This window comes from Bufo bufo, chromosome 1 (assembly GCF_905171765.1).
Source record: "Bufo bufo chromosome 1, aBufBuf1.1, whole genome shotgun sequence".
In the NCBI taxonomy this organism is placed as follows: Eukaryota; Metazoa; Chordata; class Amphibia; order Anura; family Bufonidae; genus Bufo; species Bufo bufo.
Window position 1 is genome coordinate 569,703,182 of NC_053389.1, and position 18,988 is coordinate 569,722,169.

Sequence of the window (18,988 nt, forward strand, 5' to 3'; positions counted from 1 at the left end):
AAGTTACCTGCTGTCTACACTGCGTCTCGAGGTGGATTGTGGTTCTCTAATGCTCACTTAGTTGTGATCTAAGGAGGTTCTCGCTTGGTCAACATACTGTGGATCAGTATTAATTTGAAGATGGTTGTGCCCATATAACAAAAAGAGGAGACTATGTAAAGTTTAGGAATGTCCCACAGGATGTGTATATATTGATGTCATGGGTGGGTTTTGTATTAGGTCTGCGGACACTCAGTGCCAGGTTATGGTTTGCTGTAACACAGCTGTGATTGTCTCATGTTACCAGCTAGGAGGATTTAGTATTGTAGCGTGAAGCATAGTTTGTCTTTTGTCAGCCACCCACTAAATCAGATGCTAGCCCCATGTTCTTGGCACTGAGTCATTCTGTAGCAATGCTGCTTCAACAAAAAGTAGCCTGTGATTCAGAATAGAAGCAACAGAACGTTTTTGTACAAATTCACCTTATATTCTATAATATGTAAACCATGGCTTCCTTTGCTTCCATGAGATTTAGTCATATGGAGATCTGCTTTGTGCTGGTTTCCTATCTCCTCCTTCCACTAGTCCCTGGGTCAATGAACTGAACCACGACTGGAAAAACAACTAAAGCGGCTTTTAGGACAGGAATTTGCAAGAAGACCATTGTCTGGAGTGACTTATGAGCCTCCAGACATCTTTGCAATTGTTTGGTTTCCTGAGCATCATACCATTTAATCAGATTTATCTAAAGGCAAGACAGATTGCAGATAGAACAAGGATTCACCTATGTCCCTAATACATTTCAGCTTAGAAATGTTATACAAAACGGCAGAAAGTTTAGGGGGGGATTTATCATAGTAGGAATTTTTAAGGTCAGTTTTGTAGGAGTCTTCCCATAATTTTAACAAATGCTGCACAATGTTTGATAAATGTGTTGCATCTATAAGTCTAACACTTTTGTCTTTAAATGTTACTCTACTTTCTACCGCCCCAGTACTGGAGTCAAAATTTGCAGTTGATAAATTTGGCTTGATTTAGCTTGGCATGGTTACGTCACCAATTTTCCAAATTAGAGTGAGTGAAAGCTTTATTAAGGTGCATTCACATTCAGCCAATTGTGCTGCATAAATGTCTGCAGCTGAAAATCAATATTCATCTGAATGGGGTAGTTTTGGCGGCAGCCTCTTTCAGTTGACGGATTTTTTGTTGCCGAAGTTTCTACAACAAAATTTTCCCCATGTGCAGGTACCCTTATATATGGGTAGGTGATTTGAGGATCTTTGCATATCCAGATGCATGTTTCCAGGGACTGTAGGCAAATGCCCAAACCATACTTTTATTACAGAGCACATCTTGTTCACCTAGAAAGCTTTTCACTACTATTCAGTTGGTTCATTCCACTCAAATAACTTTCATTTTTGATAATGAAAAATCACGCCCTTTTTTTTTTCATATGGAAACCAGGATCCTCTCATGGATCCACAGCATCGGCCACTTGGCGATTTTCATAACTCCGCCACCCTGCTCGGGCCCTTACTTTGGATTATTCCTATCTCAACCATGAAATGCCGAGATGGGACAACCCCTTTCAGTAAGCAGATTGATATACTGGATTGTCTAAAAAGATGCAGCATAGTGGGCAGTTATAATCAGTGATTGACTTCTATCACTATATTTGTCAGTCACTGAGTAGGACCGCCCACTGGACTCCAAGGCCTGCAATTAGCAAAAATTCAAGTTAATAAAAACTTTCCACAAAACTATATATCAATCTACAGTAATCGGCTCCTCCTACTCTACAACATGCTACCTGCAGGTCAGACACCGTGTACAACATGACAGGTTCCCTTTAAAAGGCTACAAAAATGCAATGTTTTTTGCCTCGCGTGATGATTAACGAGTTAATAAGAAAAAAATAGCTTAAGGTATTTTTCGGTATATGTGATATATTCTGTGATGCTTTTGAACATAACTTGAAATTAAAAGGGCTTTTATCCCTATTTAATTTACGGAGATGAAGGAAACCATGTGTGACTCATGAGAGTTGTGGTTACATTACTTGGACTGATGGATGAATGTGCAAGCGGTCTAAGTATAGTTTAGCTTACAGGGTGGTAATTTCACGAAATGAATTCGCATAAGATAGAAAGGCCTCTTGAAACGTAAAGTGTATTCAAATGTTTTAAATCTCATTTATGAGAAAGAAGCTGTGGCATCTTGGTACCAGATCCAAGAATGAACTCCTGTGCACAGTGAGTAATATTTGAAATATTGTTTTAGGAAGTCGAGCTGGAACGTCTTGAAAGAGAATTTGCAATTCAGTCCCAGATTACTGAGGCAGCTCGCCGACTGGCCAGTGATCCTCACGTAAGCAAAAAGCTGAAAAAGCAGAGAAAGACCTCATACCTCAATGCACTAAAGAAACTACAGGAGATCGAAAACTCCATTAATGACTATCGCATCAAGTTTGGGAAAAAGCCTACACAGAGGGCATCCTTAATCATAGATGGTGAGTGCAATAATCTACTAATTTAATAATTGTGCATTTGTTATCTAATACCCCAACATAAGAGGTAAAAAAAAGTCACAGTAAGTGGGCATTAACAAAACTATTGTACGTGTTGGATAAAAAGAGTGGTAGAGCACGTTGGACAGGTTCATTGACTGTCTTTCTCATGGCTTATTTTCCTTACAGAAGCTAACCTCGGCAGTGAAGACAGCTCACTTTCTGATGCTCTTGTTCTTGAGGATGGTATGTATTGTACAATAGAGAGCAATTGGGTGTATCAATAGTGTTTTTAGGTTGTAATCCTATTGTGCCTTAAAATACGTACTTTACTGACAAAACCGTCTCACTTTGAAGGGCATCTGTGAGCAGATTTGTACCTATGAAACTAGCTGAAGGCATCTGTGTTGGTCCCATTTTCATACATGTCTGCATCCCTGAGAAAATGTATGTTTTAATATGCTAAGGAGCTTCTAGGAGCAATGGGAGTGTTGCCCTTACACCTAGAGGATCTGCTCTGTCTCAACTGCCACACAGTCTTCATTCTGATTGAAAGGGCCAGGCATGATGACATTTTAACAACCTTTTTATAGATGGAGTATCCCCCCCGGTTGTGTACTGGAGCAAATTTGCCCTGTTTATAGAAGAAACAATGCAGTCAGCAAATAAGCATATGCAGGCAGTTAAGACTGGTTTGTGGGACCTTCCAGAAACATCTTAGGCTGGGTTCACACCTGAGCGTTTTACAGTGTGTTCCTACGCGCTGTAAAACGCTCAACAGGCAAAAACCAATGTTTCCCTATAGGCATGGTTCTCACCTGAGCGTTTTACAGCGCGTACGAACGCACTGTAAAACGCCCTACGCCCCAAGAAGTACAGGAGCTTTTTTGGGGCGTATTGTCGCGCGTATTGTGGCAGTTTTTCATTGGATTAATCACACGAACGCGCTTACTACGCGCGTTTCCAAAATGCAAAAACGCCCCAAAATACGCCTAAAAAACGCCTGTAAAAAGCGCATACCGAATACACTAAGGTGTGAACCCAGCCTTATACTTCCTTAGATTTGTATGTTGTGGATATTTCATAACTGCAGTGGATATATTACATCTTTGGTTGGTTTTGATTATGGTACTTCATTATGCTTAGTAAGCAAGGCTTTGTTCACACTCAAGTCATGGCTTCAAATTGTTACAACAGTCATTGACTTGAGGAGTCTGTCAGGTTTCTAGTTTTAACTGGATAAAATGGTACAGCCTGCTGCACTATTATGGATATCAAAGAGTAAAAGAATGAACGCAAGTGTGACTGTAACCATACCTTAGCTATAGATAATTCAGCAGCATTTAGGTGAAATCTTGCTACGCTTCTGAATATCTCTTGTTTGCCATTTCCAGAAGATTCTCAGGCCCCCAGCATCATGTCTCCTATGCAGTCCCCTCATAAAGGCCTACCACCAAGACCTCCGTCACATGCCAGACCACACCCTCCACAGTCACTGGATGGACTAAGACAGTTGCACTACCAGAGAAATGACTATGACAAATCGCCCATAAAACCCAAAATGTGGAGTGAATCTTCCTTAGATGAACCCTATGAGAAACTGAAGAAAAAATCATCACATGGCCATTCCAGGTAACCTCTACTCTGCTTGACTACAGGCTTCTTAACCAGATATGCAGATCATTTTATGATCATGTTGGTTATCCTTGTCTGCTGGGTGTTGATGGAATGTTTTTGTAAATTGAATATTTTCTGGAAAAATGTACATTTCTATATGTGTCTGATAATGATTGTTATAAATGGATATTTTTGGTTATAAAGGTCATGCATAATATTTAGCCCAGATTTTACATTATGTAACCCTTATAAACGGTGTTTTATGTACGTACCCTTATGTATGTAATAAATTGCCATCAAATGTCTTCTAATACCAATAGCTAGTAGAACATGTGCCTAGCACAGTGATGGCTAACCTCAGACACTCCAGTTGTGGTAAAACTATGACTCCCAAGATGCCCCCTTGCTTGGCTGTTCTCAGAACTCCTTAGAAATGAATGGAGTATGCTGGGAGTTATAGTTTCACCACAGCTGGAGTGGAGGTTAGCCATCCCTGGGACCTAGCACAACTCATTTTCAGAAGAACGAATCCTTCCCCATGTTCTACACATGTCCAGGTTGTCAATAATCCTAGGTGGCAACCACACTAGGATTTTGTAAAACCTTCATGTCCTTTTTTCACATTTCATTAAAGATTTATCCGTTGTAGGTTGTCATTCATCCCTTTGTTCTTTCTAGTCTTGTAGGTGATACAGATGTTACAGATGCCAATATAGTTAATGTTATATTTCCATTGCAGCAACCACAAAAGGTTTCCTAGCACAGGTAGCTGTTCAGAAGCAGGTGGGAGTAACTCTCTGCAGAATAGTCCCATCCGAACCCTCCCACACTGGAATTCTCAGTCCAGCATGCCATCCACCCCAGACTTACGAATACGAAGCCCGCATTATGTTCATTCTACCAGGTAACACATCTTACTTTTTATTATTCTCTTTGGTGTATACTCTACTATATGGTACTGTATACTTTGCCGGAAAATATGGCAGTGTCTTCTATTGTGTTTTTCCAGTTTTCTAACAAAAGTTTAGTTTTTCAAGTAATGGATTTGAATCATGTTATCAAAATGTATGATGTGGGAGTTTTAGAATTCATTACTTGCACTTTGTTATATTATTTCATTGTTATATCATGTGGCCCTCTGCTGAAAGTAGTAGAGGAAGCAGAGGACGCAGTTGGCTTATTGTTGTATTCTACAGCACAGTAACTTACTATGAGACAGAAGGTGAGAATTGGGGTTTTATGTTCTAATCAATAGCTGTTTATCTGTCACTACCATCTTGTAAGACAGTGACATTCATGATTTAGCAGTGCTTGGCAAGAATATTCTATCCATTCTTGGGAAGAATGCCATGCGGGGTTAAATGACAGAATAATTAGAGACTGCATATTTTTGAGAAAAGATTGATAGTCTTTGTTCCTGTGATCTAAATAAGTGATTGTTTCTACAGATCTGTGGACATCAGCCCTACCAGACTACATAGCTTAGCACAGCACTTTAGGCACCGCAGTTCCAGCTTGGAATCCCAAGGAAAACTTTTGGGCTCTGAAAATGACACGGGGAGTCCAGATTTCTACACCCCAAGGACTCGTAGCAGTAATGGTTCCGATCCTATGGATGACTGCTCCTCGTGTACTAGCCATTCCAGTTCTGAGCACTATTATCCAGCCCAGATAAATCCTAACTACTCAACATTGGCTGAGGACTCTCCCTCCAAGGCCAGGGAGAGGCAAAGACATAGACACAAGTCTAATGGGAACCTTGTATCCTCCAATTCAGGGAGCATGCCCAATTTGGCTGCTAGGAATGGAAACGGACACCATGGGGTATACCTGCATAGCCAGAGCCAACCTTCATCGCAGTATAGGATCAAAGAGTATCCTTTGTACATTGAAGGAAGCTCAACACCTGTTGTTGTGCGGAGTCTAGAAAACGACCAAGAGGGACACTACAGTGTCAAAGCACAATTCAAGACGTCAAACTCTTATACTGCAGGAGGGATGTATAAGGAGAACTGGCACGGGGATGATACTGTGGACTCTGTGAGGCTCACCCCTTCTCGCTCTCAGATTGTAAGGACTCCATCACTTGGCAGAGACGGCCATGATAAGGGCTCAGGCAGGACTGTGGTGTCTGATGAGCTGCGGCAGTGGTTCCACAGGTCCAGCTCATCTCAAAAGGAGCACAACAGACTTTCACATACTAGTTCCAACTCATCCGACAGTGGCTCTCAATACAGCACATCTCAAAGCACCTTTGTGGCACACAGCAGGGTAACAAGAATGCCTCCAATGTGTAAAGCAACTACAGGTAAGACACATCGCATCGTCATATACATCTGTGAATGCATTTACTGAAGAACGCATTCCGAGGAAGTGTGTTTAAAGGGAGCCTGTCGCCTGCTAATCCCAAGAAATTCAGCTTTTTATTTTTATGCAAGTAAGGTTTTCAGTGCACCATGGGCAGGGCCACCCCGTCCGGTGCACCTGGTTTCCCTTGTGTCATTGTTACTGGAGCTGAAAGGTCATGGACCGTCAATCAAACAAGAGTGAGAGGTGCTAGGTGGCATTACTGGTGGAGCAATGGTGCATCTAATGAAGCGGCCCACTCAAAGTGCACCAAAAATCTTGTTTGCAGAACATTAAAAAAAAGCATATATCAGGATTAGAGAACTGGAATTTCACAAGAAAGGTATGGTTATGTTTCAGGACACCTACCCTAAGTGGCGGTATGTTTACTTTGAAACTGATTTTGTAGGTGACAGACTCCCTTTAAAGCCGTGCATGCAACTATTGAGATTTGCATGCATGCAATATTAGGGGCTGCTATGAATGAATGCTGCCGAAAAGGCGACTATATGTTAATTGAATAAAAACCTGATTGCTATAGCAACTACTTAATTTTATGCCTATAATTGTTACATGAATGAAGCCCAAAATGACCAAAATGTCAATATTCCTCTGACAGATTAAATACATTTATACACATTTGATGCCATTTCTTTTAAAATATTGTTTTTGTCAGTTTATTGTAACTGACCCCCAAAGGTTGACCATGTCTTTTGTAATACAAAAGTCCTGTAATTAAGAAACCATTATAGTGCACAGTAAATGTATCATTATACAATTCCAGACCTCAACCAGTGGTATTCCTTGGACGTAGACCTTTTATTTCCATGAGCTAAGCTACACCAGTGATTTGTGAGCACCAGCAGGTGGCGAGGCATCTTTGCATACCATTGTGAACGTCTTTTTATTGGTTTAATGGCCTTGTATATCCAGTGTAGTACTGTGGGAAATTTGTACGATTTCCTTACTAGAGATCTGCCTTTGATTTTCACCAGCTTTCCTAAGTGGGTGGTCTGCTTTTCGCTGAGTGGATAACATGAGGACATTCTTATAAGCCAAGTTTTGGTCTACTCTCTATACATTCAAGCAAATTAGACAGGATGTGTTCAGCTCGTTGGCAGATGTTCTTATGACACGGATCATAATCTGTTATCAATTAATTCCGTCAGGGTTTCTTTGCAAATATTGTAACTTTTTAAAAAGCTGTTTCTTTATGACATTGCTTTGGCAGAAGGGTATCATTTGTGCGTCCTGGTTAAAGTCCAATCAGGACTGGCGCAAGGATTTTTGCCACCCTAGGCAAAAGCTAATTTTGCCGCCCCCTTGACTCCGCCTACTGACCACACCCTTTGACCCATCCCTTTTTTGTCGGCCAACTATTTATACAGACTGTACCCTTCATTGTGGTAAGGCCACGTTTTCTCCCTCCAGCTACATACCATGCTGAGGGCAGATCCCCACAAGTGTCATCCACAGATCCGCCCCCATTACAGTGTCATCCACAGATCCGCCCCCATTACAGTGTCATCCACAGATCCGCCCCCATTACAGTGTCATCCACAGATCCGCCCCCATTACAGTGTCATCCACAGATCCGCCCCATAACAGTGTCATCCACAGATCCGCCCTCATAACAGTGTCATCCACAGATCCGCCCCCATAACAGTGTCATCCACAGATCCGCCCCATAACAGTGTCATCCACAGATCCCCCCCCCCCATAAGTGTCATCCACAGATCCCCCCCCCATAACAGTGTCATCCACAGATCGCCCCCCCCCCATAACAGTGTCATCCACAGATCGCCCAATGCTGCCTCCTAGCTAATTTATTCACTTCACTTGCCTCTGTGTAATTGCAGAGAAGTGCCCTAATCTCGCACAGGCGGACTGGCAGAGGCATTGTCGAACGAGGTGCGCTGGAAGACGGCGCATGCACACTTCGCTCGACGATGCCTCTGCCAGTGTGCCTGTGCGAGATTACACAGAGGCAACTAAAGTGAATAAATTAGCTAGGAGGCGTCGCCGGCGCCTCCAGCAAGAGTGCGCTCTACGCGGGGGCGTACCTTGCTTATGGGTGGCGCCGGCCCTGCGTCCAATAAGGACTGTGTAAACACATACTGAATAATGTTATCGAAATTCTTTAGTATTGTATTGTGCTGTCCTTTTACAATACATAATGTATACTATTAACACTGCAGTGACTGCATCCTGTCGTACATACCTTAAAGGGATTTTCCGGGCCTCCTATATTGATGACCTATCCTCAAGATTGGTCACTAATATTTCATTGGTGGGGGCCAACATCTGGTGTCCCTGCCAATCAGCTCTTTGAAGAGGCCAGAGCCTCCTCCCAGCTTACCAAGCTCAGCGCTGCACATTGTATAGCGGAAGTGCTTGGTATTGCACCTCAGACACATTCACTTGAATGGGACTGAGTTGTAATTTGGTCATGTGACCTCACTGGTGTAGGAATGGGCTGCAGTGCTCACAGGAGCGCCCTGGCTTCTACAGACAGCTGATCGTGGGGGTGCAGGGGTCAGACCCTCTCCAATCAGATACTGATGAGCAATCCTGAGGCTAGACCATCAATTTATGAATCCCAGAAAGCCCCTTTAATAACCACAATAAGCCCCTGTGTACAGTGCAAGGAACTTGTTACCTGTGAGATACTAAAAATACTAATTGGTCTAGTCATCTGGCATTGTCACAGCAAGTCTGTAGTTCACGCCATACTTTTAAGTCTACGCCCTGGAAAATGCAATGATTGTTTAGTAATTTTACATTTGGGCATTAGGTGCAATTCAAATTAGTCTAGTTCTGTGATGGCTAACCTCCAGCACTCCAGCTGTGGTAAAACTATGACTCCCAAGATGCACACTTGCTTGGCAGTTCTCAGAACTCCTTAAAAATGAATGGAGCATGCTGGGAGTCGTAGTTTCACCACAGCTGGAGTGCCGGAGGTTAGCCATCACTGGTCTAGTTTCTGTCTGTACTGTGCCTGCACCAAACATTGAAGTCAGTGGCATAACTAGAAATGACTGGGCCCTACAGCAAATTTTTACATGGGGGCCCCTCCCTCCAGCAACTTCTTCAAAACCCCCTCCTCCTGTGCAACCCACACTTCTGTGGCTAGTCAAGATCACATTCTCAGACGAGCCCAGAAGCCGCTCTTCCGTTTCCTACAGTGTCACTATATATGTCATTTTTTAATACTGTTGAGGGGGCCCTGACCATAAAATCTTTTAGTCCTCCTTCGTGGGAGTTTAGGACCCAAAGCAGCGGCTTCTGCTGCTTCCTCTATAGCTACGCCCCTTATTAAAGTGAAGGCAAAGGCGTTAGACTTCAGGGCCAGGTGTGCTTATCTCTTCAATGCCTGACCCTGTCATTCAAAGTGTTGGAGGCTTGACCTGTAAGGGAAGTGAGCGGAGCCTCTGGGTGCAACAAGGTGCAAGGGCAACTCCCTCATTGCACCCAGGGACTAGTTTGCATATTAGTCAAAAGCTGTTTTTTTTTTTTTTTTTCTTTCTGCACTGCGGCCACTGAGTGAGACTGGACCAACTCTATTAGATTCAGCTGGCAAGGGCACATTTCCCATGTCATGCTGGTTTTATTGAGAGGTATTTAGTGACATTAGTAGGGATGCTGAAATGAACAAACTCTGTAGCTGGGTAAACACGTAAAGGGAATCTGTCAGCATGTAAATCAGTAGCAAATTGGCCAAAATGCCAGGTAGGGCTGCCTCCGCAAATTACATACAGACCTGTCTCTCTCCAATCCATTGCTGCAATTCGGAGTAAACTTGTTAATCAACTTGAAGGATGATTGGTGAGCAAAGGAGATGGGGTGCACTGGGTGGTGGTTTTCACTATGACAGATTCCCTTTGGGATAACACTCCGGTTGGATCAGTCAGTGATCTTATGTGTTTGGGGTCACACAACCCCAATGGCAGTCGCAGAGGTAAGTGGGATCAAGTATGTCTGATTTTAACATGTCCTATCCTTTGTTCCCACAGTAGTCACTGGCAAAGGGGTCTGGTAGACCCTCGTTCCACTCTTCCTATTTAAATAAACAAACTGAGTGTGTATGGTTATGGTGGTCAGGAGAAATGACTGACTGCGCTTGGCTGTGGTTTAATGTGTGTGGCCAGCTTTAGGCTCTGTTCACACAACCATCATGCCAGCTTAGTCTGATCAGTTCTCAAGTGGTTCGCAGCGAATTCTCACAGATCCCTTTGTCCTAGAGATCTGTCAGGTTTATTTATTAATTTTCTATGCTGTCCTTATCTGTTATTGTCTTGCTGTCAAAAAGCAACAGGAACCAAAAAGAGCTGAAACAAGTGTCAGTGTGAACACATATAGAAATCTAGATGGTACTATTTTATTTATTTTTTTCATTCCCCGATTATTATTATAATTTTTTTTCTTGGAAACGCTGAGATACTATTTTGGCCACAATCTGCATTTGTCAAAGATGAGAACATCAGAGGGAGGCCGCTTTTTACCAATTAGAATTACAGAGCTTCTAGTTATTGTTCAGTATTTCTGACTCCAGCAATGTATTTGCACATTATATTACACTACAATTGGGGCTCCTGCCGTGCATTTCTGTCTGGTGCTTTTCAAAGACTGCCTAGAGGCGGCTGATGAATGTTAACTAGATGTGAAGTGGAACGTAAAACTTCATAACTAATATCGCCATGGCAAGCCTTGTGCCGGGTCAGTCATTCTCTTTGCATGGTTGCATTGGACCCTGGCAGTGGGGCAGATAATACACAGAATTTGCTGGTTTTCCGTACTCTTATAAAATATTTAAAAGCAGGGCTCTGATGACCTCTCTCTTTATATGTATCTGTTATTTAAAAGGGTTTTCTGGCATTTTAATACCGACGACCAGTTACCAGCCTCTCTACTATGCAATGGACCAAGCGGTGTAATTCAAGACCTGACTTCTAGCACTACTCTGAAACAGCTGATAGGATGGATAGGCTATAAATAGTAAAATATTGGGATACCCCTTTAAGCTTTATCCCCTCGAAGAGTGAAGCACATAAAGTGCCTAAAACACAATAAATGTAGTGTGGGACATGTACACCAATTTTTGTTTGCATTTTAAGCCAGAATTCTGGCACATTAAGCTGAGTTAAAGAGGTTTTTCCGATATTTTAATACTGATGGATAGGTCATCACCAGTATCTGATTGGTAGGGGTCCGACGTCCGGTGTGGTGCTCACAGGAGCGCCGGTGCATCCTCAAACAACTGATTGGCATTGGGTCCCGGGTGTCAGGGCCCCCCACCAATCGGATGTATGTATGCTGCTCTCATTCACTTCTATGAAACACCTACTGCTACTATGAAATTGCTGATTGACGGGGTGTCGGACCGCCTCCAGTCAGATATTAATGTTCTATCACGAGCATTGGCCATCAACAGTAAAATATTGAAATACTCCTTGAAGATGCATTAAAATTTTGCCTCAAACTAAGCCAGCCAAAGATGGTTATACATTTAGACAAGTGCCTTAAAGGAGTTGTTTCACCTTCAACATTAATGGCCACCAATGTTAGATAGTTGCGGGTCCCATTTGTGGGACTCACACCTATCTCTAGAACGGAGCTCTCAAAGTCAACAGGAGCACACCGCGCATGTGTGGCCGCTCTACATTCAGAACTATAGGAGCGGCGAAAAATAGCCGAGTGCTTACGCAGCCATCTCCAGCACTCCCATAGAAATAAATGGAGGACAGCTATGGATGCGCAGTGTACCCTCCTTTACTTCAGGTGCTCTGTTTTAGAGACAGATGGGGTCCGCACCTACTAGCGATATGCCACCAATGTTGGAGGTGAGACAACCCCTTTAAGATGCACCAAATTTATCATCCAGCATGAACCACTGTCATAAATTCATGCATCAGTAGACTGTCTGGTCTGAGTTTATGCCTTCTGTTACAGAGGATTAGAAAATATGCCCCTTTGTGGTGCATTACTAGCAATTTGCCATAGAGGTTTAGATACCCCATAGCTGATAATACAAGGTCTAAAAACCCCTTTGACTTGTGTGCGCACTTGAGGAGAGGGGAATCCATGTACAGGGTGACATCTCTCAAGGGAAAGCAGAGTGAGGCCAAACTGGGGGGGTTTCCACTTCAAAGGCCCCATAGCAAACACAGAAGCTATTGCTATGGCATATATACCCATCTGCTGGGATTTGAGCCCAATTTTTTATAGCAGCACAAAACAACAAGCCAAAGAACAACTAAAGTATAATGTATATAACAGTCTGTGCTCAATACTGAATCCACATCTGCTTGAAACCAATGTATTAATATATAATCCTCAATGGTATAGTATGAGTTGATTAATATTCAGAAAGATGGGGGGGAGGGGGTATCATTTTAGTCTTTAGATCACTATTCTGATTTTCATTGTTAATAATTGTCCTCTCGTAGTTAGGTCTAGGGTGTACCAAAGCTATTTTACTCTTGCGTGCCAGATGTGCCCTTTTACCTGAAGGAGAGCATGCGTTTCCTGCAAGGAAATTGGTATTTAAGTTTCCTGGGAAAATAGTATGGGATATGTGTAAAGCCAAACATGTAGGTCAGAATCTTAATTAAGTGAATGAATTGTAGTTTAGATATTAATCTCATAGGAATTTCCAGTGAGTCTCGTGTATCAAAAACATAACAAAAAGTGCATATCCCAGGAGAGGAAGCTGACGTTCTAAATGACCCTGTTTTCAGTCTGTAGAAGAGCTATTAAAAATCTTATATTATGGCACATAATAATATTAACCCTTAGGGATCATGTTGTTGGGGTGATGTGCTGCCTGTAAATCGGTGAGAATTGTTATAAGCCAACACATTTCCATCTTGTGTTTCTGGCTGCTCAAACATGTAAATAAACGATGTAAGGATATTTGTGGTTCTAGTCTTCTCTAACCGTCTTAAAAGCGTAATTGGGAATTAGGCCTGGAATCCCCATCCTGGAAGTAATTACTGTACAGCTTCACACAAGGCTGAAAATGTGGATGACAAGTCATTCTTTTTTTTTCCCCTGTGTTATAATTTGTACATTATGGTACGTTATGCAGTATTGTCAATGTAAGCTCAGGCTGTTCCTTAGCAGTTGGGAAGAATCTGATCTTGTGTGAATCTTGTTGCAAACGTGCTTTATAATGTACAGGGCATTCTAGTTATAAATTTACAAACCTTCTTACGTCTTGTTTGGAAATGATGCAGTGGGAGCGATGTAAAAATGGGGCAGGGCATTCAGGGAAACTTTAAACTGCCCAATGTTGTCTTGAGGTTCCTTCAGCAAGTTCTACACATCTGGTGTCTGTTGCCTGCAGATGTTTCACAGACAATGGCACGCCCTAAAACATTCTACAGTTTACCTAAGGCTTTTGTCAGGGAAGCTGTAAGGAACTGGAAACTATTTCTGGATTGCTTCCATTCATAATCAGAGCAGTTCCATTAAATAGAGTGTCTAATGTACACAACCACTTTTATTGAGCAGATACCATTAACCCCCCCCCCCCCCCCCCATTGATAGGACCCTTAACAATTAAGTCAATAGGACCTGATGGTGCATCGGCCAATTTTGGCCGGATACGATAAACTCTGGCTGTTCCTCTGCTGGATAGTTTTAACTCTAGTGTGCGACTAACCTTATAGCAGTGATCCATGAGAAGAAAAGTATGCAAATTATCTCTCCTCCAGAAGAAAGAAAGCCGTCCTGTACTGAGGAGGGCCAGGAACTGTACAACAGCTGTCTACAGATGGGTGTCCGGTTTGGCTAATATAAGTCATAGTTAAAGTTTTTTTATTGATCAGACAGGCTAGCTACATATAGGTGGCAATAGAGAGACAGCTTTCTTCCTTCTGAAGAAGAGCTAATTTGTATAGTTTAGCATTTTTTAATATTTTTTTTTTAAGTGTAAACAAACTGGTGATTCATAATATGACTATGTTAAAAGTAACCTTAAACTGTGGCCCAGATCAAAGCAGCTCATTACAGAAATCTTGGAGAATGGAATACAATTATTAGACTGTCTCTGGTTTCATACTTTGACATTTGTTGCATTTTTTTTAATTTAGTTTATTTTGTTTCTTTGCTTTTCACAGCTGCCTTACCCCATGGTCCGAGAAGTTCAACGCCTTGTAGTGATCATACAGCCACACCTCCCAGCAGCCCTCACCACATTTTAACCTGGCAGACTGGGTAAGTCCTTTAGGCTTTTGAAAGATTAGCATTCCATTCATACCTACCTGATACATCAAAGTGAATTTCTAAAGCATTCCATAGGTTTTGTTTGTCAGACCGTTACATGAATGAGTGTGTAAAATGAACCTCCAGGATGTCAGGATGAGCAGAATGTGGTGCTTAATTGATGACCTAGTTCAATACACATTTTGTAATGGAGACATGGTTAATTAATCTCATGAAATTTTCGGTTGCTGAACACGAAAATGACGTTGAAAATGCAAGATTGGTTCCTGTTTGGAAGTTACAGAGATAAAAAGGAAAGAGAACTGAGAATATTTATCAAGTTATTTACAACATTGTGTAGTTAAAAAATCCCAAATTATGGGATGCACTGCAATTTGTGACTTTTTGTGCTTAGAAAAGTGTTGAGAAAAGGGGTAGGGCTTAGTGGAAATGGCAGCCCCTACTGTGGTCTGCTGGATTTACTATAACTTACACCAGAAACTGGAGTAAGCTATAGTTCAGGTGTACACCAGCCCCCGACTGGCGTAGATTTGGGTTTCTGGCACACAGAATGCCAGAGATGCACCTAATTTAATAAATCCATCTCGCCCAGGCGCACAACGGATCAAGACTCCCCAACTTAATATAATGAGATTTTCTTTTATTAGAAAGAAAATGCAGGTCCATGCTTCAAATACAACATCTGTCGTAAATCTGACATGTTTGTGTCTTGTATTCCATTTCTGGAGCCTCTCTTCTGATCATCGAGCAGTAATGTGCCAACATGGCAGGGCTCCTCAATGACTGCAATATTCTGATGAAAAAAGCTCCCCATGTTTGTCACTGAATTAATGGGAATAGAAGTTATGTGGTTTCTGGGACATTCTGCAGTCCATTTTTTTTGTATGCTATTAGAAGTTCATCTACAAGCTAATGGAAATTTTTGACTGTGACATTTCCGAACAAACTAGTTAATACAACTTTGAAAGCCTTCCATGCTTCTCTTTTGCTGCCCTTCAACCGACTCTCAAATTTCCATGTTTTTTTTTTTTTTTTCCGTAGCTTTCAAACAGGAACCAATTTTGAATTTTCAATGTTGTTTTCATATTCAGCATTACAAAATTATGTAAGATTACTTGTCTTTGTTAAAAAAAAATAATAAATCCAAATTTTTGTTGATCAGTGAGATTTCTTTTCATTGATTTTTCTTGCTTTTTACCATAACATCAGTGTTGGACTAGGCTGTCTAGGGCCCATCAGTAAAATTCATTTTGGGGGCCCAATGCACAGCTACATGCAAAGACTGCCTGCTCACACAGAGGCAGACAGCAGAAAGATGCTTAAGATGATTGATAATGGGGTCCCTACAGGGACTTAAAAGTGAATCCCAGGGAAAAGCGGATACTGTTTGGCATGCCTTTGTGCCTAGAAGTCTTCTCCACCAGCCGATGCATCTATAGTAATAAACTTGGTACTCTGTTCAATAATAATCTACCTAGTTTTTTATATGGACACACAGGCTGTTTAAGACTCTGTAAACTGCCTCTTCCTATGTACTGTGCCATGTGCCACTTGTGCAAGGGGTGTTGGATTGGGGGGCCTACCCTTGCTTAGGAGCCTCTTGTGGGATTCACCTGTTCCCCCTGTGGACCAGTCCAAGCCTGCATTAAGTGGAGGTACAGTTAATGTACTGTGTATATTTACCTATGTATAAATCTGTCATTTTGTCTTCTCAAATGCTTTTGCATCAACAATCAGTGGAATTCTTAAGACCCAGATCTCCACTGATCAATACTTCTGTATTTCACTATTATATCTTATGAAGACTTTGCAATAGACAATTGGGATGGGATGGGAGGTCATTTATTAAGACCAGCATTTTCCACACCAGTGTTAGGCCTCATGCACACGACCGTATTTTTTCACGGTCCGCAAAACGGGCTTCCGTTGGTCCGTGATCCGTGACCGTTTTTTCGTCCGTGGGTCTTCCTTGATTTTTGGAGGATCCACGGACATGAAAAAAAAGTCGTTTTGGTGTCCGCCTGGCCGTGCGGAGCCAAACGGATCCGTCCTGAATTACAATGCAAGTCAATGGGGACGGATCCGTTTGACGTTGACACAATATGGTGCAATTTCAAACGGATCCGTCCCCCATTGACTTTCAATGTAAAGTCAGGAGTTAATATACCATAGGATCGGAGTTTTCTCCAATCCGATGGTATATTTTAACTTGAAGCGTCCCCATCACCATGGGAACGCCTCTGTTAGAATATACCATCGGATTTGAGTTACATCGTGAAACTCAGATCTGACAGTATATTCTAACAGAGAGGCGTTCCCATGGTGATGGGGACGCTTCTAGTTAGAATATACTACGAACTGTGTACATGACTGCCCCCTGCTGCCTGGCAGCACCCGATCTTTTACAGGGGGCTGTGATCAGCACAATTAACCCATCAGGTGCCGCACCTGAAGGGGTTAATTGTGCGTATCATAGCCCCCTGTAAGAGATCAGGGGCTGCCAGGCAGCAGGGGGCAGACCCCCCTCCCTCCCCAGTTTGAATATCATTGGTGGCCAGTGCGGCCCCCCCCCTCCCTCCCTCCCTCCCTCCCTTTATTGTAATATCATTGGTGCCAGCGTGCGCCCCCCCCTCTATTGTATTAATATCATTGGTGCCAGTGTGCGGCCTCCGTCGCCCCCCCCTCCCTTTATTGTAATATCATTGGTGCCAGTGTGCGGCCTCCGTCGCCCCCCCCCCCCCTCTATTGTAATATCATTGGTGGCCAGTGTGCGGCCTCCCCTCTCCCCCCCCCCTCCCCTGCCCGATCATTGGTGGCAGCGGAGAGTTCCGATCGGAGTCCCAGTTTATTCGCTGGGGCTCCGATCGGTAACCATGGCAACCAGGACGCTACTGCAGGCCTGGTTGCCATGGTTACTTAGCAATATTACAATATTAGAAGCATCATACTTACCTGCTGCGCTGTCTGTAACCGGCCGGGAGCTCCTCCTACTGGTAAGTGACAGGTCTGTGCGGCGCATTGCTTAATGATCTGTCACTTACCAGTAGGAGGAGCTCCCGGCCGGTCACAGACAGCACAGAAGGAACTCTCCACTGCCACCAATGATCGGGCGGGGGGGGGGGGGAGAGGGGAGGCCGCACACTGGCACCAATGATATTACAATAAAGGGAGGGAGGGGGGGGGCGCACACTGGCACTAATGATATTACAATAAAGAGAGGGGGGGGCGACGGAGGCCGCACACTGGCACCAATGATATTAATACAGTACAGGGGGGCTGGGGGGGGGGGGGTCGCACACTGGCACCAATGATATTACAATAAAGGGAGGGGGGGCCGATGGAGGCCGCACACTGGCACCAATGATATTAATACAATAGAGGGGGGGGCCGCACACTGGCCACCAATGATATTACAATAGAGGGAGGGGGGGCGGGGGAGCCGCACACTGGCCACTAATGATATTCAAACTGGGGAGGGAGGGGGGTCTGCCCCCTGCTGCCTGGCAGCCCCTGATCTCTTATAGGGGGCTATGATATGCACAATTAACCCCTCAGGTGCAGCACCTGAGGGGTTAATTGTGCTGATCACAGCCCCCTGTAAGAGATCGGGTGCTGCCAGGCAGCAGGGGGCAGTTATGTACACTGTTCGTAGTATATTCTAACTAGAAGCGTCCCCATCACTATGGGAACGCCTCTGTGTTAGAATATACTGTCGGATATGAGTTTTCACGAAGTGAAAACTCATCTCTGAAAAAGCTTTTATGCAGACGGATCTTCGGATCCGTCTGTATGAAAGTAACCTACGGCCACGGATCACGGACGCATCCGTGTGCATCCGTGTTCTTTCGTGGACCCATTGACTTGAATGGGTCCGTGAACCGTTGTCCGTCAAAAAAGGTCATATTTTTTTGATGGACAGGAAACACGGATGCGGCTGCAAAACGGTGCCATTTCCGATTTTTCCACGGACCCATTGAAAGTCAATGGGTCCGCGAAATAAAAACTGAAAACGGCACAACGGCCACGGATGCACACAACGGTCGTGTGCATGAGGCCTCCATATAACTTTGGCACTTCCTTCTGCAGACCATGCAACAGACCTAAATGTACACTAGCTCCCTTGCTGGCATAGATTTTAGCCATTTTTCATTTTTGAGTGGGGAAAAGTTGCAGTTTTTGCCACAAAATGGTATATGACAAAATTTGCAACTTGAATATGCCACTATTGTAGCGTATATACAGTTGCAAGAAAAAGTATGTGAACCCTTTGGAATGATATGGATTTCTGCACAAATTGGTCATAAAAACAATAGA

The 18,988-nt window shown here is 43.2% G+C and overlaps 1 protein-coding gene across 4 annotated transcripts in view; it reads left to right on the forward strand.

Annotated features, from left to right (window-relative positions):
• The window catches only part of FRMD4A (FERM domain containing 4A), a 337,700-nt gene that overhangs the window by 312,668 nt on the left and 6,044 nt on the right, over positions 1-18,988 (forward strand). For all 4 annotated transcript variants that reach the window (XM_040413154.1, XM_040413152.1, XM_040413153.1 and 1 more), the window contains exons 17-22: positions 2,260-2,488; positions 2,675-2,731; positions 3,880-4,117; positions 4,842-5,006; positions 5,551-6,410; positions 14,569-14,665. In XM_040413154.1, the coding sequence (XP_040269088.1) occupies positions 2,260-2,488; positions 2,675-2,731; positions 3,880-4,117; positions 4,842-5,006; positions 5,551-6,410; positions 14,569-14,665 (1,646 nt within the window). The remainder of the gene's footprint in view (positions 1-2,259; positions 2,489-2,674; positions 2,732-3,879; positions 4,118-4,841; positions 5,007-5,550; positions 6,411-14,568; positions 14,666-18,988) is intronic.